Raw genomic sequence first — 27,967 nt, 5'->3', positions numbered from 1 at the left:
AGCTCGATTACTCATTTGTTTGCATGTTAACTGAAGAGTCCTTAAGCTATCGTATCTATTGATACTTAACTTTTTAAGATTATTTAACTAGTATCGGCTCGTGATGAATACGAACTTCATATAACACTATATACATGTTTCTGTCATAATCTGCAGTTATTGTGGTAATTTCATGTTAATATCATCTTTCTGCAATCATATGGAATTGACAACTTGGACCGATGTACAGACCTCCCAGATTCTAAGTTGCTTCAAGCAGACTAAAAAAAATGTTGAAATTCAGTTTTAAATGTTAGATATATTGAAATGAGTTGACATTGTTATAATTTCGCTGAGTTACTTCTAATTAGTATAGAGGCTAATGGCGGACGTATGTTTCATCCTACTTGGAACTAGTCAGTTTGATATACCTCTATGCCAGGGTTGATGTTCGCTCTGAGACTTATATCCAGCCCCAATAGATTCTAATACAAACGTAGAATCGTTCAATTACTATTTCACAGACACTACGTATTATTAGTCTCAAAACTTCGTATATAAATTCGCAGGCAAATTCTCACAGTTTAGTTAAATTTACTTCGACTCGAAAAATAAAAAATCCAAATACGAGTTGGGTTACAATCGATGTTTTAGAGTCAATTGACTCAACAGACCACCAAACGCTGGCAGTCAAACAAGACACAGAAATAGAATGTGTAGAGTGTGCTTTGAACATACCCAAAAATGTGTACATGAGTGAGTCATAAATTATTAAGTGACTGAGTTTACAATAAGAGAACAGATAGATAACTCAGTAAGTTAAATACAAAGCGTTAACCCGACCATCCGAAACTTTTGAGTTCGATCCCTGATGAAATCGTTAATACAGACCTTTAACAAATCCTAAAACTATAACAAAGGAATTGTTTTAGTCCTTATCGATTTTCAATAAGTATTTTCGGTCGATATGATGAAAAGTAATTTTAAGAAAATTAACTTAAATGCTACCGACCGGTCGAAGTGGTACATAAATCGGTACACCACCAGCCATTACTGTCATTGGAGTATAACAGTCAAAACTTGGATCCATAATTATCACTTCATCATCAGGATTAACTAATGCTGAAATAGCCGTAAAAAGCGAACCATAAGCACCAACGGTAATAATAACTTCTTTTAAAGGATCAATTTCTCTGTCTGGTCCAAACGAGTCTACTTGAAGACTCCCAGATTCACCATACAGTTTACGATCACATCTTAAAAAACTTGTATACAGTTTAGATAATACATTCACTAAACGCGGATGACCCTGAAAAAAAAAGAGAAAAATGCATATTTCAGAAAAAAACTACCAGTGAAGCATAATCGTCAACGAATGAAAGGGAAGTAAGATATACAATCAATATGAAGTCGGTCTCAGTAGTGCAGTTGCGTTCATTTTATTATCTTTTTGAGAATTTAAAGATGCGTTATTCCATACTTCTCATTCACTGGTCTCATTTTTTTTTCTTGTATAGAATTGAGATGGAGTTGAAATTTACTACTCTTATTTACTTCATAATCAGGTTAATCCAACCCCCCCCCAAAGCTCTCATTATGCTAATGTGAGGTGTAACCACTAAAATCAAAATATATTTGTCAAAGCTCCTACATGAATGATCGCTTACTTCACTGATTAAATAAATACACCATCACGGTGATAAATACATCAAACTGAAACAGTTCACCATAAGTTTTAATCTAACCCGCTTGGTCAATTCAAATTACAATATGGGCACTATGATTGACGAACTCCCTCTAAACATTAGGTTTCATCATTATTATCAATATATTGAACTCTCTATTCCTAAAATTCCACTCATATCTTTTGAACTACGCTTCCCATGTTTATTTTATCAAGACTACTGATATTTTTCTAGTGTCGTTGCTTAGAAAAAAATTAAAAGAATGAACAATTAATTCCATAACCACAATCACATTCTCCTTACTGTTCCTTTGTCAAAATGAAGTTTTATTATCTCTCAAGTACATGTAAGAACTATTACATAACTCCTCAACAAAGCATATCATGAAGGTAGAAATTGGGAGAACTTTATACGTAATTCAACCATTTCAATTAATGAAGATTTATAATCTCCTACTAATCAATACACAAATGAATGTAACTAATAGTCAGTCTTAATCAGTCATCAGGCAAACCCCTTCTAAACTCTGTTTATTAATCACTGTGTTGAATGGTTAAATATGTATAAACTTAAATACGACATCAACAATGTGTAATGCGATTCAACTTAAATATTACACAACAGATCGAGGTGTAAAAATACTTCGCAGTAGAACAAAACCTACATCTTTTTTAGGAACTAATTGGTACAAACAGATTGATTATGAAAACATGATCAAAAATCAGCAAATATCGATCCAATAATCAAAACTTACGAATTCAAATTCAGAGTTTCATTAGACTATCAAACACATTTGTCAATGAAGTCATGACATAACAGAAAAAGTATATTTCAGTAATAATTAATTTACTTACCATAGATCTAGTGTATTGATGAAGAAATGGGCTAACATCGGGTTTTCCAAGCATGGTTAAACTTTCAAGAACATGTTGTTTTGGAAGAATGTCCGGAAAACCCTATAAATTACGATCAAATTATTGCTTCAGAACAGGAATTAGAGACAATTGTTTACGTTATATATATGTATATACCAAGATCACTTAAGGATAAGGGGTATATTCAGTAATAGCATTTCAAAGTTGGCGGTTGGTTGGCTATTAGTTTACTACCTCCCTATATCATGTTGACCGAAAAGTAACACACAATCGTCTATGAAAGAAGACTAAAACAGTAAAAGGGAGAGGAAGAAACGTAACAGCACTGCTAGAATGTGTACACATTAAGCGTTAAATCTAAACATCACAACATTGAAAATCATTCTAAGAATGTTACATAGCTGGCTTTATCGAAAAATATGTGTATTTCATACAACGATATTAATCATTTGACATATAATAGATGGGATCTGGCTAACAGTGGAATAAGGGATGTGTTTCGTCCAATATTTGACTCGTCAGCTAGATGTATTTGCATCCTGGAGTTGCTGCTAAGTCAGGGACTCGAACCCGGTACCGTTCACTTCGAACGCTATAGCATTATTCACTTGACTACTGAGTTCAGATAGCCACTGACTTACGAAACCCGGTCTCGGAATGAGCACAAACCCTGGGATGCAAGTATATCTACCTGATGAGTCCCGAATAGGACAAAACATGCATTCTGGATTCCACTGTTAGCATAATTATATTTACCATACATTAAATTGTGCTACAATAGCTAGGTGATTCGCACAGGATGTAAATATTCCAACTCAGACTGATCAAATTACAGTCAAAATATCAACAAGGGGATAATCGAAACCATTTTACATTGAAAGAAATCTGATTAATTTTATTTTTTAATTAACAGTAGAAGTTACCTGACCTAAATTGACCGGTTTGTATTTAGCCACTGCATGATTAATTTCCACCCTGTTCAAAAGAATAAAAAATCAATACAATTACAATAAACGATTAAAATATAACTTAGATTACAAGCAAATGAAACAATAATGATAGGTACAAAAAAGCAAAGGTTTCATCGTGAATAGATAACTAGAAAAAAGGTACTCTGAAAGTATGAAGTGTAGGAGTGTTGACTTGCGGCAGTGCACTTAGGATCAACTTCTGAGAGTTAAAGTAAAGGCCTACACTGAGAGGTAATGATGGACTAGCATAATAGGTTAGGTTATAAATAGTAAGATGAAACCACAGCATTACTTCGTGAAATGATTATTAAAACAAATCATATCATGAGCTATAGACGTTCTGGTTAGAGTTCGAAATAATTGTAATCAATGTCTGGAATTCACGGATGGCATGAATTTATATCGACTGTAATACAACAATAGGATTTGTTTCCAAGACGAGTAGTTCATATTTTTCATTTTTAAATTTCATATGTTCTTTCTAAACCAGAATTCCTTTGTTCAGTTTTCGCTATCATTAGAATTACAATTTAAACTTTATCGTTTATCATTCTATTGATTTTCCTTTGCTGTTAAGTGGGGATATATGAACTGACAGAAATTTGCACTAAATCATATGTTCTTGATGAATAACTGAGAAGCAGAGACAAGCAGGTAGAACGTATAAGTCAATAGAAACATAGACATCTTCTAGACGTATAGCTCCCAACGTATCGTTGGATTCAATGAAAAGAAACGAAACGAAATGAACATCCAAGACACAAGCAGATAAAAAATATTCCAACCATAGTTATTATTTTTTATCTACTTGTGTCTTGGATGTTCATTTCGTTTCGTTTCTTTTCATTGAATCCAACGACACGTTGGGAGCTATACGTCTAACTATGGTTGAAATAGCCCCCCGAATGCCCTGGTACGGCCGAGAGTGGGGAGAGTCCGCTCTCCCTATCGAAATACTCTCACACGGCCGCGCGTATACAGCCTCTGCCAGGGAAGTCCTACTCATTACCTTCTCGTGGCGGGGGTGTTGTTTACGAAAATAAGAGGACGAAAAGCGAATGTCCGGCGCTTTAACCGGATCACAAACCAATGGTGCACATGGGCTCCAGTATCCTGCGGGAACAAATGGCGTATGAACCAATCGTTGGTCACCGGCTACCATGGGATTGTATCTCCTTACGATACTCCACTGCCTTGTGGGTTAGACCTTTAGGTCAAAGGCTCGGGGTGTGGCCCCCTAAGATAACCACCTGCTTCGGTTTGGGCACCCGGGCAGTATCACAGCCCTCACACAAATGATGAACTCTTTATGTCTATGGAAATTACTTTTCTTGCTTCGAAAAACAATCAATTGATTCAAATTATTATCATTACAATTATTGTCATTATTATTATTATTATTATTATTATTATTATTATTATTATTGTTATTTTCCACATTATTCACCCTCTTTTATACTTATACAGCGGCTCGTCTTTGGTGGAAATTCGACTGTATCTAAACGTTCTCGAGTCACTGTCCGGTTGAAAATTGTGTTACCACCGAATACGAGAACTGAAGCAGTTTTTCTGAAACCACGTGCACCATTCAAACTGGCTGCCTTCAACGTTCGCACATTTATGCAGGTCGGACAACAGATAGGGCTGGCTATGTCTTTGGAAAGTCTTAATATTGATGTTTGTTGTCTATCCGAGACCCGTATTCAAGACTCTGGCGAAGTACTACGAATTCGATCTCCATCTGTCGCTTCGAAAAGCTTGTTTTACGTGCGCTTATCCGGGGACCCTGTGGCATCTTCGTCTGGTCTTGCTGGCGTTGGTGTCGCACTAAGCGCTAGAGCTGAGGCAGCACTAGTCGATTGGATCCCCATTATTAGTCGGTTATGTGCTGTTAGATTAGAAAGTTCCATCAAAGTGAGAAGAAATCGGCGTGAGAAACGATGTCTTTTCGTCATCTCCGCCTATGCCCCGACAGATTGCAGCCCGGATGCAATCAAGGACGAGCTTTACCACCAGTTATCTGTTCTTCTCCAGGAAGTGCGTTCGACAGATATTGTAGTACTAGCCGGAGACTTGAATGCTCAGGTCGGGCGTCTAGGCGCGGAAGAGAGTCGTTTAGGTGGCCGATGGGGACTCGTTGGTCGCAGGTCAGATAACGGGGACCGTCTACTGCAACTTTGCACAGACCACAACCTGTTTCTGGCTAGCACTAACTACTGGCACAGTCATCGTCGATGTGCCACCTGGCGTCCTCCCTCTGCATCTCAAGCCTGGACTCAGATTGACCACATCGCGATCAGCTACCGCTGGCGTGGTTGTGTACAAGACTGCCGCTCCTTTTGGAGTACCTATCTGGACTCTGACCATGCCTTGGTCTGCGCCAATCTTGTCTTACTTTTCAGTGGACAACGAAGTGACCGCCATCAACGGATTGATATTAGCAAGCTGGTTGCAACTTCTGTTGCAAGTAAGTATCGAACCGAGCTAGCCTTTAGGCTAGCTACCACTCCACCGAAAAGTATAGATGAGCATTGGTTGCAATTGCATGACGCCATGAAAATGGCGGGAACAGTCAGTTGTGGGTTTGCGAAACGTCCCGCTTATAAGCACTGTGTTTCTTCAGGCTATTTACAACTCATCGAAGCCCGTCGGTCTACTCCGGGTGACCGTGAGTTTGACCATAAACGAAGGATGTTACGTAATGAAATTGGGCAAAGCTTGCGTAAGGACCGAGAAGCCTGGTGGTCGAAGCGTGCTAATGAGCTGGAAGCAGCAGCTGCATCTGGTAACTACCGGAAGCTCTTCCAACTCATCCGAGCCACTGGCAGCAAGAAGTCTGGTGTGAAGAAAACAATCTGCGAGGATGATGGGATGCCAATCACTAACATCCATCGACGTCTTGGACGATGGGCAGAATTTTTCGAAGGGCAGTTCAACTGGCCTGCTGCTCCGGCAACATCGGTCAGACTGTCCTGCCCTCCATGACCGGTGACGACTGATCCACCAAACGAGGAGGAAGTCCGCAAGGAACTCCAACTCTTGAAGCGTTACAAATCACCTGACCCAGATAACTTACCTCCGGCTCTTTTTAAAGATGGTGGTGACTTTTCGACTAAGGAATTGACGACGTTGTTTACAAAGGTTTGGGAACTAGAGAGTGTACCAACGTCATGGAATGAGTCAATAGTTGTCCCTATCTTTAAAAGGGTTCACGTCGTTCCTGTAACAACTATCAAGGGATAAGTCTACTTCCGATTGCGTCCAAGCTATTGGCTTCCGTCATACTTCGTAGGTTGTTCAAAACCCAAGAAAGATTGACTCGCGAGGAGCAGGCTGGTTTTCGTTCTGGTCGAGGATGTATTGATCATATCTTCACCCTCTGCCAAATGTTAGAACACCGCCATACTTATCAAAGGCCAACAATCGTAGTGTTTCTTGACATCAGGGCTGCCTTCGATTCGTTGGACAGGACTGTTCTCTGGGATTGTCTATTGAAGAAGGGTGTGCCTGAGAAGTTTATTAACATCCCAAAAGCCCTATATAAAAACACCTCAGGCAGAGTGAGGGCATACAACCACCTCTCTCCATTGTTCCATTCGAGTAGTGGGGTTAGGCAGGGTTGCCCAATCTCACCATTCCTCTTCAACTTTGCCATCGATGACATTCTGGAAACAGCTCTGATGAATGTAAGTAATGGTGGTGTGGATCTGTTGCCTGGAGAAAGACTTCTCGACCTTGAGTATGCGGACGATATTGTCTTACTGTGCGATAATGCCCAAGGCGTGCAATCCGCATTTAATCAGTTGGCAATCAATGTCCGTAGGTATGGTATATGCTTTGCACCTTCGAAGTGCAAAGTACTTCTACAAGACTGGCAGGATTCCAATCCTGTACTCACCCTGGATGGTGAGCAGATAGACGTAGTCGAGAAGTTCGTGTATCTGGATAGCTGCATAAGTGCTGGTGGGGGTGTGAGTGATGAGATCAATGCACGTATAGTGAAGGCCAGAGCGGCTTATGCCAATCTGGGCCACCTTTGGCGCCTTCGTGATGTCAGTCTGGCTGTAAAAGGTCGGATCTACAACGCGTCGGTGAGAGCAGTTCTGCTCTATGCTTGTGAAACCTGGTCTCTCCGAGTTGAGGACGTTAGACGACTTTCTGTGTTCGATCATCGCTGTCTCCGAAGGATTGTTGACATTCAGTGGCAACACCATGTCAGTAATGCAGAGGTTCGGCATCGTGTGTTCGGGCACAGAGATGATAATTCAATTGGTGTCACCATCTTGAAACACCGACTTCGGTGGCTTGGACATATGCTACGAATGTCGTCCCAGAGAATTCCACGTCGTGCATTATTTGCCGACTCTGGGACTGGTTGGAAGAAGCGGAGAGGTGGTCAGTGCATGACATGGTGTCGTGGCATGAAAGAAAGCTGCAAAGGACTGGCTTCTGTCGGTCCTTCACGACTCCCTGGTTGGGGTCTGAGAGATGGTGCAACACAGTGGCTAGAGACGTTATCAGATATGGCTCAGAATAGAAGCCAGTGGCGATCCTGCTGTAATCTTCTTTTACTTTCTTCATAAAAAGTGGTTGTGTCTCCTTTACCTGAAAGATTTCTTCCGATTGTACTTTTGCGTTCCCTCATTACTACCACACTACCTTACACCAATCTCTTCGTCATTGTTCTCTTTTTTTTTTCTATTGCTCTTCGAATTCTCATTGTTTTGTGTGGCGCATATATATTGGCTCTCTTGTACCAATATTCATGTGTTCAAATAAATAAATAAATGGTTGAAATAAACCGATAAAACGCGGAATAAATGCAATTGTTTTTAGCTTTGAAGCATGCCACCAGTATTAGTTTTCTAAAGACTCCAAATACACCATGCTGACAAGTTACAACTAACACTAAACCTATGTCCAGGATTTTCTCTTAAATATCTCCAACCACTTAATATCTCAACACACTGTGAGCAACCACGAGTCACTAAGATCAGTGCGCACATCGCAAATTTTGGTCGATCGAGTTCACTCAGCATTAAAGATTAGGCAAGCATAACGTTAGTCACTACAAAGTAATCAACTCATATACATCTTAATAGTGAATGCTCAAAGCTTTAAATCCAGGTTCATAAGTTTAAATTAGCTAACAGAGAATACACTCTTGTATTTGCACACTTTTATTGCAATTATCAAAACTCGGTCAAATATTAAGAATATGAACAAGTTGGTGAAAGTTAACGAGTTTCTTTTTAAACCAAAGAACATTTCAAATGTCTAGTTGAATATATAGATACATACCAAATACTGGGTTTTTGCTTCAAAATACGAGCAGCTGGAAGAATCATAGCAGATAGTGTTTCATTAAGCATATCTGTACAATTCTCTTTAGCCTAATTAGAATAATAAAACAGAAAAGATATGCCATTAATAATATTACACTAATACACATAGATAGTCAGTAAATTAGTACATATGATTAATAATAAACAGCTAGACAAACAATAAGGGATCAGGAAAATACTTATACTGAATAATGTTTACAAACATCAGTAATCCAAAAGTCATATTAACTGACCACATATACATGAAAGGATAGGTGTTTACGAATTAAGACTATTATTCATTACCGAGTCAAATTCGTGTTTTGCATAATCTCAGTAGGTTTTTGATCACTGCAACTGTCATTTTGTAGTTGCTCGAGACGAATCTTCGGAAATCAAAATTGTTTACGATAAATATACCTAAGTTTCTCAATCGACACATAATTAGTCGTTAACAGGTTTGCTAATTGCATGTTGTTACAAACTTATCAACTTGGATAAACGCGCTGTGATGTTTATGACTTTTCTTATTGAAATTAAAAGTCGATGTTGGTTGATACTAATCACAAGCTACAGAGATTATTTTGCTCAACAGCTGGCAATGAGAGTTGATCAAACTCATATTTTGTAGGAACAGATAACACAGCCATTCAAGCTATTTTACTACGAAAAAATGCAGCCTTAGCTGTTTTTTATACATTCCTTTTAACTTTTCCTATTTCACCCAACTATTCTTTTCTAGACATAGCTCGCTCTTTGTAGCATCGAAAATGCCAAGCATTCTGTTAGTTGCCTTGTACCACAGTTCAAATTTATTAATGATAATTTCGGGTGGTGATCCGTCCAATGTCGATTGGCTTTTTACTAATATATCAACAATCGTACAAATTTGTTACAACCAGTTTTCTTCCTTCCACATAGATTATTAAAAAGAGAATAGTATAAGCTTACGAAAATAATAATTTGCTTAATAGACTTGTTAGTTGTGAAAAATAAAACTACACAGTAGACTGAATCATCCATCGTTTTGTGTTTTCTGCAAATTATGAGTGCAACCTTTCTTATATTGATAAACTAAACACGATCTCGAAAGGTGACCTAGTTTCTTTTGAAAATTTTTGTCACGTAACAGGCAACGAGAATCTCAACCAACTGGTTTAAGTTAAACAACTCAGAAATAATTTAATATGTAAAAGATGAAATGTGGCTATCAGTGCAATCTAGAAAGAGTGTGTCATCCTAGTTGGGAACTGTTAGATCAATGTACCTGAATCTCAAAGTGGAATTCGAGTCCCGGGACATCAACTCTGGGATACAGGTACACTCATTTGACGAGTAAAAAATAAGGCAAAAACGCATCCTGGATCCTATTCCTAGTCACATTGCATCTACTCTATATTAACTTGTGTCACTATAGCTATATCGAGGAAATTCGCACAGAATGCACATGTGCCAATTAAGACTGGTCAAATGTCAGTCAAAATATCAACAGGATAATCCAAACCACTTCAATTGTAATCAGAAATAACCGTAGTTACGATCTTAAAATCCGAACCAGAGAAAAGATAGCTGCTTAAGAAAATCAGAAATGTTCTAAAGAACTAAAACATGAATGAAAATCAGTTCGTGCCTAAGTTTTATACAGCTATGCTTCAATATTTTTGAAAGTATAGGCACTACATGGTTGATAAAAATGACAGAACCGACTGATTTAGTTGAAAATTCGAAATTCCATACTGTTGTCCAGTTATTCGTTATGAGTGAGGATCTAACCTTCTATCATTCCATTTAATAGAAATAATTAAATCAAGTTTGAAGCAGGGCAGAGTTTCGTATCAGCCTAGTTCGTTCTTCTGGCTCTAGAAAAGGCGGTAAGGATAAATCGATGGGTAGATGAATTAACTGATAAATCAACAACTTGAGATAATGAAAGCAATTAACATGTCATAATCAACAATAACATTCGTACCTGCCCATTCACTAATGAACAATGCACTTTTTCGATCAAGCAGTCAATTGGGGGGTTAGTGCGTAGCATACCGTGTATCAGTATCAGATTTCGGATACCGCACGTGCCCTTAGAATTTATCATTAAGGTTAAAGAAAGAAAAACTACAGACGGCGGTCCATATTATAATTTATCATAGTAATTCGATTGTCAATCTCAAAAGTATTACATTTCGAATAATAAAAGAAATAATATGCAGATTGTTAAGAAAGAAATGATGACTTTTTGCTCAACATACAAATAAATCGAAGTCTTTCTCTAACACGTTCACAATGTCTAAATGATATTCATTCATGAAAGCAATAAATAGAATGATTTGTAAATACAATTTGGCGGTACCATAGATGAGTGGAGAATATAACCAATACACACACACACACATTCACAAACATGTCGAATCAAAACAGTTTGAGAACTGAACAAAACAAGGAAATGACTGAAATAAATGAAATATTAAAAATAAACAATTGTTTTAGAGTTTTTATTGAAATTTCAAATATTTATTAACCATGAGTTGTGGATTAATACCAAGAATATGACCAACATATACAAACACATTATAAATTCAGTAGAAAATACTATTTACAAAGAAAATGCACGAGAATAATAATAATAAGAGTATATTTAAATTGAGTACAAAAGCAACTGATAATTATAAACAAAATAGAGTATACAGGATTCTTATTGTCAGTTTACTACTATTGCTATTATAACTACTGGATGTTATCATATCGACAATGAAAGCCCAATACTGATTTGTAGAAATACAAATACAAGCGAACAAATGATGGTTCCGTTGATGAGTATACATGAAACAAATACTTTATTATTGTTACTTGACTCTTTTCATTCTCTTGTGAGATTTTTCGTTCATATGTTTTTTGTGCTTCTTACGAACTGATGATGTTGAAGGTGAACGACTCAAAGAAGATCTCCTGCTACCACTACTATAATGCTTATTTCTTTTAGATTTTCTATGACTGTGATATTCAGATAGACGGGAATTTTTATAATTATTTTTAGACCGAGATGAATGATGATGCCCTATTGGAGAAGAGGACCTTGAATGTGAAGAGATTGAGCTAGAGGATTGTTTTCGCGTTTTACGTCGATCATGATGGTGGTGATGACGATGGGTAAGAGATGAAGAGTCGTTGGAAAGTGACCTAAAATGCAGAAAAGTAAACAGAAATTAGAAATTGAATGAAAAGTGCTTGATATCTCCAGTTAATAATTGGTAACAGCTTGACAATTCACAAAGATACTTAACACTGAATAGCACTGAAATTTCACGTCCTCCATTCCACCACGTTTAAATCCACCTAAACAAAAAATTCTCCATAAGTGTCAACAACAAATCAAGTAATTTTGACAGTGTATTAAGAAGACGAAGATTATCAGAACTGTGACATATTAGCGCGATACATTTCGAACAATCTGATCACATATATACTTGTTAAGAACATTTATATGGAAAAATAAAAGGTCAACTAGACTAGAAATGAAGGGTAAGAGGAGATAATGATAATATTAGCTTATTATCCAGAGTGATGAGGCTTCAAGATGTTTTCACATTATTTCTTTATTATCCTTGTCTCCTCTTACCCTTCATTTCTAGTCTAGTTGACCTTCTATTTTTATATATAAATGTTCTTAACAAGTATACGTGTGATCAAATTGTTAGAAATGTATTGCGCTAATATATCACATAGTTCTGATAATCTTCGTCTTCTTATTACATTGTCGAAACTTATCAAACGGACTAATCCCTAATAGCGTTTCGGCATAAATCTAAATGTTAACCCGTACTATCAACTATAAATCATAATCCTTATTCTTCACACTGCTTTATAACCCTCATTATGGTCTCACCTTGACTTTTTTATGGAACATAAATTTACCCTGAAAATCTCGTTGTAGTGAACGAGAACACCAGTGAGGATAGCCAAATGAATTTTAATACGACGTTACAGAATATCCTAGTAAAATCTGAGAACCGTATAGTAAATACTTCATTTGCAAAATATTTATCAATTGTCTCATACTTTGCTATTCGTTCGTTTCCAATCACTCATTGTTCTCGTTCTCTTCTCTTCTCTTTTCTCAACTTTATGCCTCCAGGTATTCCACTTTCGATTGGTGATACATACTAGTTATATCTGTCGACATCAGTGGCACATGCCACACTGTCTTCTCTACTAGCCATGTGGATTATCAACGTTGAGGCGTTGTTATGTATTAGACATCTGGTCTATTCGAATTACCATCAGTTGGGTTATATTAGAAGAATATTCAAACTTATGTAAACAGAATTTACCGTCGATCAAATATCGATATTTCACATACAGAATAGATATGTCTGATATAATGATTAGCAAGCACAGAAAGCATAACAGTATTAACACCAATTTTCATAAACTTAGAACATGATGTATATCGATTCACTTATCAATATTGACCACAAGCAATCAACACGTAAATTAAAATAAATAAGCACCGAATGCACTTTCTTATAGTCACTCTTACCGATAATAATTACAGTGGAAATTAAACGACTATTTATAAAAATTATTTATTGTTGGATTGGGAGTGAGCAATATGGCTATAGCAAATTCCATATTTTGATAATTTTTGAGAAATAAGGAATTTTCAAAAAGTGTTATGATTTCGTGACAAACAAATGTAAAGTTGGACCATATTAACTAGTAATCATTCAAAAATAAGCTTACTTTACTGTAGAAGAACGTCCACGATCACTGTGACCATTATTATCCACCGGACTAATAAGTCGACCTACATGACGCCATAAAGTTTTTTGTAGATCATTACTGGTTTCTCCAGGGTTAAGAAATACATGTAGAAAATTACAATGAAGGTCTCCTTTAGGACATTTACCTCGATGATAAAGACCTGAACAAATAAGTAAAGATAAGACTGATATTTATTACTGAATTAAGAGGATAGGTTTTGTTGTTATGATATAAACGGAGAAATGAAACTATCAAAACGTGATACTACAATTTTGTTATAAACAACACTTCACGAAACGAATGATTAACACCCCAATATCTAATTGTATACAGATTTCTCTCGATTGATAGTACTAGACATTACACAAACCTAATATGTATGTGTTAACGCAACAGTTGATCCAAAGTTACGATCATTACAATTAGTTGCCAACATTTGCTCTTCTTACTCTGAAATGATTATGAAGTATAGAATGACTGGTTGAGCAACAACAAGCATAAACTACACGACTTTGAACTATTTTCAATTGTTAAGACTAAATATACGGAGATCTTCAAAAAGAATTTAGTTACACAAGTATTTAGTCAATAACAGTGCGAAGTCAATCAGTAGCCATAAAAACAATGTCGATGGTCTAAGTACAAATCAGTAACTTATAATCCAGTTGCATGACAGAAGTTTATTTCATGCACAAAATGAAGTCAACTACTCAAATATTTACGATAAAATCAATAAAAAGCTAATGAGATAAATTAATTTCTAGGATAATTATTCTCAGTGTCAAATCTGTAGCACACATGTCTTCCCCCCTTGTCCTTCTTTGTGAATTATTATAATACGTAATAATCTTCAGTAGTTCATGTTACTACCATCTATTTTTGAAAGCCGGTGACGAGCTGGTAGTCACTAAAGTTAGTATAATTATATTTATCCAGTGTTTCGACTTATTTTCTCACTCGTAATTGAGTTGCTTTCCTGAAACCTGAAGAGCCAGTACAACCATCATACTAATGTACAGGTGTTTATAAACAGTTGTTTACCCAAGATACTTCAGATCCGTTGACCGGACACCATCAGCGATAACCTACTGTAGCAAAGAACAAACCAGCTTCCAGCTGAAAGGGAAGTTACGAAATGATGCTGGAAGTGGATAGACCCCGTTATATGGAAATCATCAAGCTCTATCACAAGCCAAGCCGCAATTTGGAATCTTCAGGACAAAAGAGGAGATAGGCTAAAGAAAATGTGGCGCCGAAAATCGGAGGCAAACACCAAAAGAATGAATAGCACTTGGCGACAACTGGAGAGGAGAGCCAAAGATAGAGTAGGCTAGACATCCCTAATTAGAGGCCTATACTCCACGAGGAGTAACAGGCATCAGTAAGCACATATATTACACACTGAAACTATTTACACTGAATAGCCCGCCTACCCTGAATATGTTTGGTTTATTTCGTTAATTCCTAATACATGTGTGTTGTTCTCTAATTAATAGTACGTGTCGTAATTTAGTCCTTTGGAGGACAAACCTCACTTTTGACTGTATTCCTGAATGCGTAACCGGTATCTGGACACCATACATTTTGCGGTCAGTTAACTTCATTGGTAATTTTCATACAACCACCCCCCGCTTGATAAATTTGGACAGTGCAAGAACAACAAGGTCAGCAAAATAAAATGAATTCATTTTATTTCACAACTTATCACCTGAGTTCCAAACAGGCTAAATTTACAAGGTGTAGTATGATTGTAAACAAAAGTTTAGACGTTTTCGAAAGAGAACTGAAATTTATAAAAGGTACAGAATACAAAATATAGTATCAAAAAAAGTTAAGATAGGTTTTTTGGAAACAGTCGGTTTTTACTGTCTTTAGGATGACCCTTTCTATACTTTGCAATAAATTTCTTTAAGTATCCATTTTTTTTTTTGAGGTTCTTTTAAATAAATGCTAATTTATCATTTATTCTGTAGTTTGGACAAAGCACCCTATCTTCATAAAATAGCATTTTAACCAGAAATCGTTTGCAACTTGAATAAATAAACTCATTTTATTCTGCGAACCTTGGTGTTCTTGTGCTGCCTAAACTTACTGGTTAAGTTGTTTTCTTTAATAGTACCGTTTCCAAAAAAAATCCTGTATTTTGATATCGAGAACTTCAAGTATTATTTGTCTACTTGATCATTATCATGGAAGGAATTCTATACTTAGCATGATAATAAAATATGTATATGAAAAAATATGGAAAAGGACACTGTTCAACTCACCACAAATAGCCTCTCTCCAACCACCGCCCAATCTAACCACAGTACACGTTAGTTGACGTCCAGCAAACCAACGACCATTGCAAGCTTCAGCAGCATCCCATGCTGCACTTGGACCCCTTGAGAATTCAACATAAACTGCACCACGAAGATGATCAGCTAAATTACGACATGTTCGAATCACTGAAATTTTGCCCCATCTAGATTCTAATTCCATACGAACATCATGGTAGAATTCATGATAATCTGAGAGTAACTGACTTTCATCTACTTCAAGACCAGAATCTGAAATTTTATTATTTAAAAATAAATTTAATTAATCCGTAATTACAATTAATGTGCATGAAACCTAAAACCTATAATGCCATTTCTTATTAATGAATGACTAAAACCACATCTAGTTTTTGGCAGCTTAGTAATCAAAATACTTGACTTTCAATCACAATAGGTTGTAGGTTCGAACCCTTCCTCACCTAATTAGATTTCGACAGCTAAATAATGGTATTGGCCTTGATACATATAAGTCTGTATTCGATAAATGAGTTAAATTATCTATATTATTCATAAATTCTGCCTAAACACTATATTTGTTAACTAAATTATTTTACCATTAAAATGAAACTATTCGTTGAAAGTACCGAGTATAGAGTATAATCTACCCGGCCTACTTACAAATTACCATTTATTTTGTGAACATTCCACAGAATGCAAACCATTGATGATGCACTACAACATGCTGGATCGTTAATAGTCCTATGCATATTTAACTATTTATCATATATGGCGTAATCCTAATATAAATTAATGTAAACAAACAGCAAGATACACTCAATATAGGAATTATGAAGATTGTGGAGTCCTTTTGAGATCACGAATCGACCAAAGTAAAAAAACTGTTGGAAATCTAGAAGTACTAGATAGCCCTATCGTCCTCGAACTCCCCAATAGTGAGCATCCACGACTCTGTCATAGAGGACGAAACCAACGGCTTTCAGTCTTGTGTGCAAACGAGTAAATCCGACATTTTTAACAAAAATTTGCCTTCAGTAGGCAATAAAATCACAAACCTTGATCCTCTGAACCGGTATTTTTTGTTAAATCTAAATGATAGTGTGTGAACATTTTAGGAATTTGTAAAACTAAACAAGAATTATCTATTGGTTCGTCTAAGCCACCAACATCTTGATCATCAGCAATATTGAACGATTCAATAGTATCGTCATATGGACTTGGATATTGATGAAGACGAGAACAACTACAATGAATGAGTGAAGAGAGGAAAAAACGAAGTATAACCATTCTTGGCATTGATTTGTAACAACTTGAATGAGTAATATAAATAAACATGAACGAATAGTAAACAATATGCTCAATATTAGAGAAAAAGAATCCACAAATGTGTTGCAAGAGAGATCAATATTCTGAATGTTATAGAAAAGAAATATTTGATAACATAGTAAATGAAATATGGCTAGCAATAGAATCCAGATTGAGAGTTTCATCCTATCTGGGATTCGACAGTTGGGTGAACATGCTGTGTTGATATTCTGAATGTTAAGAGAACACATAATTTCATTCCTTTATTATCTATCATAATCATTGGAAAAAGGTGTGATGAAGACTATTAACACATTTATTTCAACCCATCTAGTCCAATACACACAATTTAGTCCTTTTCAATAATCTGACATGTTAACAGTAATCTGTTGAGAACGGATAAACTCTAAATTTAGTAAATGGCAACAGCAACATCTTTGATAACTTTTTAAAACAAAGTTCTGCAACCAAAAAGAGGCATGTACAACTACTTTCTTTACAATGGCGAGCCTCTAACATTCATTTAAAATATAATAATATAATAATATATATAAAAGGATGCCATCATACGCGTAGTGTATACGAGGTGTATGCTACTTATGCCTGTCGACATAAGTAGTACATAACACCAATCAGGAGTAGAAGGCCTGGCAACAGAAGGTTGGGAAGATCAAATAAAAAAGAATGGGGACAGAGAGTAATTGTTATGGTAATGAATGAATGAAGTTTGAGACATTTGATGCAGGATTTGCAAATGAAGTATCGGACGTATAGTTCATTTTACCAAGAACATTTGGTTGTCCTCATCTGTGTTCTTGCTCATTACACATATATCTTCTTTCCCTTTTGATAAATCAGGATAAGTTGAGTTGACGCTTTATCCAACTCGGTGTAACATTTTATGACATGTTTTGTTTTCAGTGTGACATTTTATTCATTATGATATTGGGGTTATATTTTCCAGCACAATATTGCTTCAGGTAGATATATTTGAAACAATTAGCTATAAATTTCGTTCAATATGACAGGGGTGAACTTCCGTTCTGTTCCCACACCTTTGAAATAGTTAACTCATTTTATTTTCTATTAGCATGGGGATTTGTGGCGTTTATAGCATTTTCACATTTGAAATCATGAGTCGATCTCAGATAGACCACCATTGAAAACCCAAAAGAACTAGACGGCCGTTTCGTCTTAGTATAGGACTCCACAGTAGTGCACATTCACAATCCCACACCAGAAACGCGAACACAGAACCTTCGGTTTGGCGCGCGAACACTTAACCCCTAGACTACTGAGCCAACATCCAGAAGTGTCAATTTCTAATTTTAATCAATCTATGATCTTGCTTAACCCTTCATCCTAATTCATACATAAGGTGATCTCTGTTCACAAAATCTGGACTGTTTATCTAATAATATTAATATTCCCCTCACGCGACGGCACGTACAACCTGATTCAAGCACATGTTCTGCACTAGCCATTTGGATATTTAAAAAAAAACATTAAAAAGCTTATTTTAGTGAAGTAAAAATTCTTATTTAGATATTCATTTTTCCTAAAAAAGATGAATAGAGAGAAGTAATACTTTTTGCAATTATTATAGTGATATGTGGTGTCCGAGAGTTGAAACGCAATCTTCCTATGCACGAGTTCAATCGGGTAGTCGAATGAAAGGACTGAGAGTGAGAAAGTTTACTGACTAACGCAATCAGCCTTTATATATACGCATATGTAGGCCACCGGTAGTACATTTCATTCCTAGTAAATGTAAGCTATTTCTTGGACGAAATAGCGTACACTTATCATTCGACTGACTACTGACTGACTTAATGCATCGATTAGTCTTTCATCATGGTCATATATAAATGTCTTACAAGCATGACAAAATCAGTATCAATCAAGTGATGTGTTCGATAACCATTATTATTAAAAAATCAAAAGTATTCATAAAAATGATGACAGTGTACTATGAATAGAGATATACCACGGACTACAAGTCACGCATAAACAGATGTCACTCACAGAAAACCATATCGACATGCTCCTGTTTTACGGAAAAAGCTACATTTTTCCATCACTGTAGAAACGGTGGGACCATATGGCACTTGCTCAATTACTGTAGGGATAGGTACGGGTGGTGGGGGAAGATGCCAAGGTGGAAGGTCTGGAGACTGCTGTTCATGAACATCCTAAGAAATGAAACCAATATTTCTATGAATGCGTAAAAGTTAGGTAATCAATATGATGTATAAACATCTCACATTAAGTATCATGCTTAGATTTGCAAATACACATCACAATATTGTATGTTTTCATTCATGACGTCTAGTTTATTTCTTCGCTCCCGGTAGCTTATCAACCTCAAACTACTCGTTCAGAAAGACGATAGTTGCTAAGGTAACTGTTACAAAATAACTCACAAAGTACTATTGTGACTAGTACTAAACGAGAATCTGATGATAAAATAATAAAAGTTTTATTTCTGAAATTGTACCAGAAATAAGTACAGTGTATAATAGTTATATAACTGTTCATGTTGCGGATTTTCTAGAAATCTTGATCAAACCAAACAAGATTAATTGAAAATATCGTGATGTCATGTTCAGTGCAAATTTAGGAACTAGGATCTCTTTACAGGTTATTCTAAAGATGACTACAAGAACAACATAAAAATATTTTGTTATTAACTGTGACAACAAAGTAATAATATATCCGTCTGATCAATATAACGAAGTATTATCAAAGGATACTTAGAAAAAAGCTCCGTGTTCAACAAAATACAAAGTAACTAATAAGTTCTATGTCGGAATCCACGTACTTTATTTATCAGTGAATATTTAATGACGATTGTAACTCAATGTAACAGTTGGAGCATAGTTGAACTTTACTCCAAACCCCGGGACGTACAGCCTCCAACCAGAACCAGTCGAACCCATTTGGATTACAAATTTTATTATTCGAATTATTAATATGTTTATCCAAAAAAACAAATACTTCCCTTTATTCATGACTAAGGTTGTATGTTAAGAAAATTTTTCGGTAACAAGACAAACACCAAAAGCTATATATATATATATTAAAGTATACACGGAAACAACCTTTCTAGTCATTTTTATCACGGGTGCTCACTTTACAACAGTCATCTTATTCCTGAGATCAATAAAAGTGTATGTCTGCTCTCCTCATTTTAGTACTTGGATTTCCAAGTCATGAGTGTTCAGGTGTATGGCTGTCACTAGTAAATTGAATCGGATCCTAACCAGAGAAAGCCTTAGAACACTAAAGTAATTGAGTGTTAAGAAAACTTGTATTAGATAATACTAACCTAAATTAACGTCCCGATTGACAATCTGTTATCGTAAAATGGTTATCACCCAGAAAATAAAATCTTTCCAAACAAGAGAGTCATATCAAGCTCACAGAGTAATATTATGTAATCGTGAAGTGACAGTTGACACTAACACTGGAATTTTCAGAATACATGACTAATGACTTAATCAGTTGAAGTTTAAAAGCAGAGAAATACGATTTTATATAAAGGCAATCCACTAACTATCAATTTTGGATAATATGAACAACTTATGGATAAACGTATTTCAAGTAAAGTACACATTGTTAGCATTTTCCATGGAAAATGCAAGTTTCACTAAGTTTATATTTAGAAAAAAAAAACACCTGATTGACTGATAAAAATAACAAAGCAATTATGATATTTCATCATCGTGAAACAATGAGAGAGGATACGTTAATATTCTTGTGAATAAAAAAGAATGATAACCGTAAGAACTCCATGGAAAACCTGTGTTTTTGACTCAGGAATAAATTTCTTGGATTCTATTTGTTTGCTTTCCCACTCTGCTTTAATTTTACGCTGGAAAGAAAAAAAAGCAATATACTATATAGCAAACAAATATATCGGTAAACTGATAAATTGACACAATCACATTTTTATTAAAATAATTATGATTAATGCACGCTTCGTACTGAAAGAAGTTAAATTTAACTCAAGCAGTCGTTTAGTACACATTAGATCTCACAGGAAATGTATGGCTAAAACCAAAGTATATTAATTAGATTATCGTTTTCGTCGAACAGCAAATAGGTTGTTAGACGCACGTCTGAGTAGCACACACTAACCAGTACCAACTCTGACGATAAAGGATACAACTAAACTCTATTAAAAATGATCAGCTCTAATAAAAACAAACGACAGTAATTTACATTTTCTTCAATTGACTAACTATTACTGCATAATGATGTTCGCCAAAATCAGATTATGAGCTCTTGTAGAAGTGGGGATTTAGGAGATTTTACATAACACACATGTATCCCTTTGTTACATACAAAAGGATCGAGATGAAGAATCGATTTATGATAATTGATAGACAGCCAAAAACACTGTAACGATTTTGTAACTAACACAACTCATTTCAAGTCGTGATAATCCCAAATAGAAGCAATATGAAATAAATGTATCCTAAGGAGCTACTAGTGATGTGCTATATTTTACACAGAACCAGAGAACCGTTCAATATCAGCACAAATCACACGAAATAAGGTCTTAATAGTAGTAAGTTAGCCATAAACAAGGTAATTTCGGGTATTGTTGGAGGGCGGTTGCCAAGTTCCAAGTGCAGTGGAAGTATATTTTTTCTCGAGAAACCTGAAAAGGAAACTGGATCAGAAGTGACCACAGAGGGAAACTGCTTGGGGCCGGTCACACATGACCATTTTATGATTCAGTTCCGTCACTTCAAGAGGTCTTACTTTCGGAGACGGAAATCCGTAGGATAAGGTGGGGTGCAACATTTTCGAGGTTGGCCATTTCTAACCCTTTCCTTCCTTCGTGAGGAGGCAGAATCGCTGCAGATGCTGGGTGTCACACCTCTGTACAATCAGCAGTACCACTTTGCCCGCAGACCTTAAGTTTCCGTTTTTACTCTTACCTTCAACTAACCTTCCTGGTATGAAACGGCCTAAAGGAACAATCGTTTCAACCATTATAACTCGATTTGGTCATTACAATGGGCAAAATTGGCCATCGTGTCACGGTAGCAGCTATGGTCAGGATAGTAATAAGCAGTCTATAAACTACTAAAATTATTAATTACTATACGCTAAATCAATTTACCCAAACTTTACGAGTCGATAAATTACTTCCTGTTCCTGCCTAGAATAACAAAAAACCGTTTTTATCCACAAAACACCATAATTTCGACTATGAATCATATACGACGAAACATAATTTACGGATTATATTGGAACGATTATAGGTGGTAAAACTTTTTCCAAGGTAACACGATAATCACTCACTCAATATAATAGTTTTCTTGAAAGGAAAACCAGATTTGGATCTCCTAGTCACTTACGACGTATTCAACAGATTGCTATAAAAAGTTTTATTTTCAGAATACTGACGGTGAATTGACTAACTACGTTAAAGTTCGCGGTAAAGCTTTCCATAAGAAGTGGTAAAAGCGCATAAAATCCGAGACGCCTGAACTGAAAGATTGGTCCGTTCTGAATATGATTTACAAATTTCAGTTAAACCAGTTTGATAAAAAAAAGGAATTAAAACTTTTTCCAAAACAAATAGATGCTTTTTAGTGAAGCTACAAGTAACTAAAAGTCCCTGACATACAGTTAAAGTTTAACTGGTGCGATAACTCGAGTGGAAAGGCATAACTAAGATCGTTCATGTCCAGTTAAGTAAGAGGGTACAATTAATTTTCATTCTAAACTAATAAAACTGATTTGTAAGTAACACTTAATGTTAATTACAATATGGCTAACAAATGTTAGATTACCCTTGCGATAAAAAGTGAAATTCATTAACATACAGATTCATGGATATATTGTGACCTAGGCTTTAAATACTACTTGGTTGTCTGAATATAATTGAGGTACGGTGCAAATAACAATTTGCTGAAGGTGATTTTAACTCAGTTTACTCCAGCAATAAATGAAAGGTTAAACGACTAACTAATTAACTTAAAAAAGAAATCTCACCAACCCCGATGAGCTGATGGCTAACAAAATCTCAGCATGGATACAAAATGCCTGTGGTATTCAGCCATCTGAGACTCCCAACTGGGATAGACGAAATTCTAATGCCATTGAAATCATGAACCGATTAATGTTAGATCACCACTAAGACCTGGAAGAACTGGACGGCTGTTTCGTTCTAGTATGGGACTCCTCAGCACTGCGTACTCACGACCCTGCACGTGGAAACCGAACGCAGGACCTCAGATGTTGCATACGGACGCTTAACCTCTAGACTACTGAGCCGCCATCCAAACCAGTTAATGTCTGACTGTGAACAATAGTCTTCTGAGGTGGTCGTACGTACACATAATCATAGGCTACCCAAACGTATAATGCTGACCGACAAAACAGTGGATCGTAAAACTGCAATAAATGGTGCGAATAAGACAATGACTCATCGACTGACAGACAACTGTGATGTGGTGTGGATGTCTAGGTTAGGATTCAAAAGATAATTGTAATCTATAGTTGTAAAACGCAGTTAGCATCGCTCAAAACTAACTTCAGCGACATAGGAGTATTTAAGTTGTTAACTTCCTTTAAATATTGAGCATATTATAATCTCACAGGTTGAAGTCATGAGTCAACCTGTGAAATTTCCTAAAATCTCCACAAAACTCATTCTCATATTATAATCGCAAACTCTTCATTTATTTGTTTTGAGATCTATACCAAAACCTTGCCCAATCGATCTGAAGTATAACACTAACAAAACATGGAAATAAAATAATTATGGTCATAACATACATCTAGCCTAACCAAATAAGAGTTGGAATGATGAATACACAAATTTCGAAGGCCAATCTCCTAACATTTTAGCATCTGTTATATACATGAACGTTGAAATATATATGTACTTGTATTAAGATAATTTAACAAGTTGAATATATTATGAAAATATGGAAATAGGTCACAATAATGGTAGATTTCATATATTATATACACTAGTGCGTGATAAAAAAAGAGCTATTAATAAAAGTCGATATGCTTATACCTGAGTCTCCTCCTCGCGTTTCTTTAAGAGGATTTTTTGACGATTATTTTCTTCCCACTGACGTTGTGCCTCCCTCTCACGTTCTTGCCAAAGTTCCTCATTACGCTCACTATAAAAAGTTACATTATAGTTCAAATTGTACCGCTCTTTGGCTTCAAGTGCGGCTAACTCCAACTCCTTAGCCTGTTGTGCTTGATAAGATGGAGAAAGTTGGAGCCGACTTAGCTCTGAAATAACGTAAAGAAATAAAAAAAGTAGTATACCTTCGATCTCCCTCTCGATATTTTCCTTGGCTAATTTTTGACGTTTACGCTTTCTTTTTAGCTTCTTAAGAAAAGCACGTCGGGCACGATGTCTGATCATAAGCAAACCAATCATGAATCAAGCACATACGACATGTGAGACAAATCCATTATCCGTTAGACATTCATTGTTTGCGATTCATTAGGAATGAACCAAACAATTGGATGAATCTAATTCGGAAATTTGTTAAAAATAGAAATGCAACTATATATATTGTGCGAAGGTTGATAACACTGGCCAGCCAAACAAATGATTGTGAGAAAATTTGGCTTAATGGCTTAGTTTAGTCAGGAAAACGTCATAATAGCAACCTTGCCATTAATAGGCATGTTGATATTTTCTGATCTGAGCTGTCAGAACTGAAATCAATGCATTTTCACCCAAGGGTTCAGATTGTTGTTTCCGGCTACTTTTTTTGTAGCGAATATTCAGACGAAGATGAGGATTGCAGTGTAATAACTAAGGTTTGCATTAATTCATTAATACGTAGTCTTCAGTGTGAACAGCACTAATCACAGTTTGGCAATTAGTGCACACATGAATCGCCTAGTCATAATGAGCATACGAGAGTATAAAACAACAGAAAAAAATAATGTTAGTCGTTCATTTGCCAAAAAACAATCATCTCTATTATCTACGGTCTACATTGGTAGTTCTCCATTGAGTTGAAAAAAGGAGTGCATGTTTCCACGTTTTGAGATACTCAACTTTCGTTGCGCTAATCATAGTATAAGCTTAAATTAGAACTTATTTTTACCGCTTTGAGAAATATATTTGCGAAATACATTTCTACACGCTAATCACTTCGGCTTTTACTAGTTGACTTTTTTTTATACATACCTGTATATTCATAATTACCTAGAGTTAGGTTTGGTAATATTTTCGACAATGTTGACTTAACTGCCGTTTCGGTACATTTCGGGTTACTCTGGTAATGGTAATTATTTTCCACTTTTCGTTGTGTTTTTCAAACTTTTTCTCGTTTTATCATACCCGTCAAAATGTTCATTCAAAGCTATCGATATGTTAAAGATGGCGTGCAGTAAAATGTTGTAAAAGATGGTCCCATAAAGTCCGTGCCAATCTATCACCGGCCACGTGTAAACTTCGCTCAAAACCACTTTCAACCTGGTTAAGTGAAAAATGATACCTAACTAAGGTGATTCTCCCAAATGAATTCATGCAATTTTTCATCTTGATAAAGAAATTTCGAAATGACGATGCCTCCTCGAAGAATCTGACGTTGCATGAGGAGACTATGAGTGTGATCGCTAGTGCCATCAACCTAGCTCTTACTTTAGATAGGATGGTTGAGACTTCCATTGTCAATACGCTTGAAGAGAAGAAACTCCTGTCCATATTATTGTTACGCATAATCGTAAAACGTCTTGCTTTATCAGAACTAAGAATCTATTATCCATCGAAAATGCACCCACTCTAAACACTTTTAATGAGATGAATGCGAGTGTATGATATACATAGAGCAAAATCCTCACACGACAAATTAGGTAGCGTAAATGAATGAATTGGACGGAAAGTTAAGACGACAAGAACGATTACAGAAAAATTTCGTTAGTTAGTGGGAAAGGAAAAATAACGACAGACAAGAGCCATGAACACGACTTTGAAGGAAGTTATATCCGTCACTAGTTAAATTACTTAGAATATGGAGTCTAATGACAATGATTCTGCTAAACGGCATTCACAAGATCTGTAGTGAAATCTGATATCCAAAATTTACTGCCGAGCCTTTGAGGGTACGCGCTCTTTAAGCAACAGAACTCGACAAGTGGGGTGTAGGCGAGACCCGACCGAAGAGCATCTTAAAGTTAGTACTCAGAAATAATGAGGGAAGAGACATTATACTAAATAACGTCCGAAAAATTGTAATTCAAACATCTACGTCCAGCCAGATTACTCACTAAAATTGAATGAAATGGAGGAATGATCTTACTGAGTTAAAATCTCGAACGCGAAATGGACAAACCAACATTGGAATTTAGAGTTTACGGGTAGTGAAGTCTTAGGAGCCAATGATTTCAAAAGACCCCCCCTTTAGACACTAAGCTACACAAACGCTCGTCGTCTCGGAAACAAAACGTTCGAGCTAAGCTTAATGGTGGGATAGTTAATTACCAGCACAGATATTGTCACGGAAACATGGCTCATGACAGATGTAGAGTATTCACCAATTGTTGCAGGACAAGTCTGTACAATAAGTGGCAGGGTTATAAATCGTACAAGAGGGTACAATATTGTTCTGGAGACTACTTTTTGCGTACAATCAAGTGTAAACCATAGTCCAACTTGACATGCTGACAACTTTGTTGGAAGTCTCATCTGCACATGGAGTAAGGTCAAGTGTCGTCTCACCTTTGTGGAATTTCAAGCACCATGCACCAATTGTTTAGAGTTTACAACATCAGACGGCAGTCTACTGTTAACAAATATTTAATGGTTACGTGTACAATGTATTGCAAAATCGACATATTTCGACTTATAACACGGACCATAATCGTAAAACCTTGTCTTCACACACCATAATGACGACGCTACCAACAATCCGTACCTACCTCCACCGACTAGCAGTGATGACCCAGTATTACTTTAGGTTTCGGACACGTAATATATGGCATACACCTGCTCCATACTGTCTCAATATTTGAGAAGCTAACATTCCAGCAGTCAGAGATTACACTGTTGCAAAAATTTTCCTATCAACGTAAATGAGTTGACTAAAGACGAATGGAGTAAGTTTAAAGCCGTGTTTGAGGTAGTAACAACCCTGTTCATCCCATAGGGGATGAACAAAGTCCTCGATCAATCGATGGAGAAACCCGAAAGCGAATGAGAGGTAGAGAGTGTTTCTGAGACATTTTCTAGACAATGGTTTATGAAGCATTCAATTGTGAGTACCGATCGGAATTCTCCTAGGTCTGAGGAAATTTTGTGGCTTTAGTGCCATTTCCCCAAAGTTTACTGTAGCGGCTTCCCCAAAATGAGTCAAATTTTCCCCGAAATTGGGAGCTCAACGAAAGGTCAGAAATATGTGGCGAATTCACACAACAACGTGTAAGGTAAGGAAGACTATGGGCGTCCAGCGTCAGAATTAAAGTTTGACGTCTTTTTGACAGTGAAACTTGATCTCACCAAAAATAAGTAACCATACAAAGAACAAACGCCCAATACTTGGAAACTAGATTAGTTACGTACAACTTTAAAAGTGAAACATGAAATTTTTGAGTTCCAATATCCAGTAATTTGTGACAAACTTCTACAAACTAATTGATTACTTTATTCTCAATAATGTTTCATATCTTTGACAATGTTGAATGGACGATAGTATAGCTACTGAAATTCACTAGTTGTGATCACAGTGTCAGTTATTTATGGGTTTTTTTATCTTGTAATCAGCGTGAGTGCATATATAACAAGACAATAGAGTT

The 27,967-nt window shown here is 36.1% G+C and overlaps 2 protein-coding genes across 2 annotated transcripts in view; both read right to left on the bottom strand.

Moving 5' to 3' along the window:
• Positions 1-8,904, bottom strand: part of CCBL2_2 (Kynurenine--oxoglutarate transaminase 3) — a 29,403-nt gene extending 20,499 nt beyond the window's left edge. Inside the window, exons 1-4 of the mRNA XM_051218392.1 lie at positions 8,812-8,904; positions 3,463-3,514; positions 2,519-2,620; positions 992-1,288 (exon numbers count right to left, since the gene is read on the bottom strand). Of these exons, the coding sequence (XP_051073189.1) occupies positions 992-1,288; positions 2,519-2,620; positions 3,463-3,514; positions 8,812-8,882 (522 nt within the window). The 5' untranslated portion in view covers positions 8,883-8,904. The remainder of the gene's footprint in view (positions 1-991; positions 1,289-2,518; positions 2,621-3,462; positions 3,515-8,811) is intronic.
• A 2,046-nt stretch (positions 8,905-10,950) lies between these two features.
• On the bottom strand, positions 10,951-24,691 carry CCBL2_1 (Kynurenine--oxoglutarate transaminase 3). The gene is made up of 10 exons (XM_051218391.1): positions 24,612-24,691; positions 24,482-24,573; positions 24,361-24,445; positions 24,219-24,327; positions 20,976-21,047; positions 19,199-19,365; positions 16,924-17,111; positions 15,860-16,141; positions 13,572-13,752; positions 10,951-12,008 (listed from the first exon to the last, which is right to left on the bottom strand). Exons 1-10 carry the CDS (start codon positions 24,629-24,631, stop codon positions 11,675-11,677), a joined length of 1,530 nt encoding a protein of 509 aa, XP_051073188.1. The 5' UTR covers positions 24,632-24,691; the 3' UTR covers positions 10,951-11,674.
• Positions 24,692-27,967: the final 3,276 nt, after the last annotated feature.

The sequence above is a fragment of the Schistosoma haematobium genome, chromosome 1 (assembly GCF_000699445.3).
Source record: "Schistosoma haematobium chromosome 1, whole genome shotgun sequence".
In the NCBI taxonomy this organism is placed as follows: Eukaryota; Metazoa; Platyhelminthes; class Trematoda; order Strigeidida; family Schistosomatidae; genus Schistosoma; species Schistosoma haematobium.
Note: the sequence above shows the minus strand (reverse complement) of the source record. Positions and strands in the feature narration are given on the sequence as shown.

What these genes read in the sequence shown, in the direction of transcription:
- CCBL2_1 (XM_051218391.1), bottom strand. Translation starts at nt 24,631, where the DNA reads ATGGATTTGTCTCACATGTC. An exon ending in TTCCTGAGTCAAAAACACAG is followed by an intron (nt 19,366 to 20,975) that starts GTTTTCCATGGA and finishes TTCATTTCTTAG; the next exon opens with GATGTTCATGAACAGCAGTC. An exon ending in TACCGGTTCAGAGGATCAAG is followed by an intron (nt 16,142 to 16,923) that starts GTTTGTGATTTT and finishes ATAAAATTTCAG; the next exon opens with ATTCTGGTCTTGAAGTAGAT.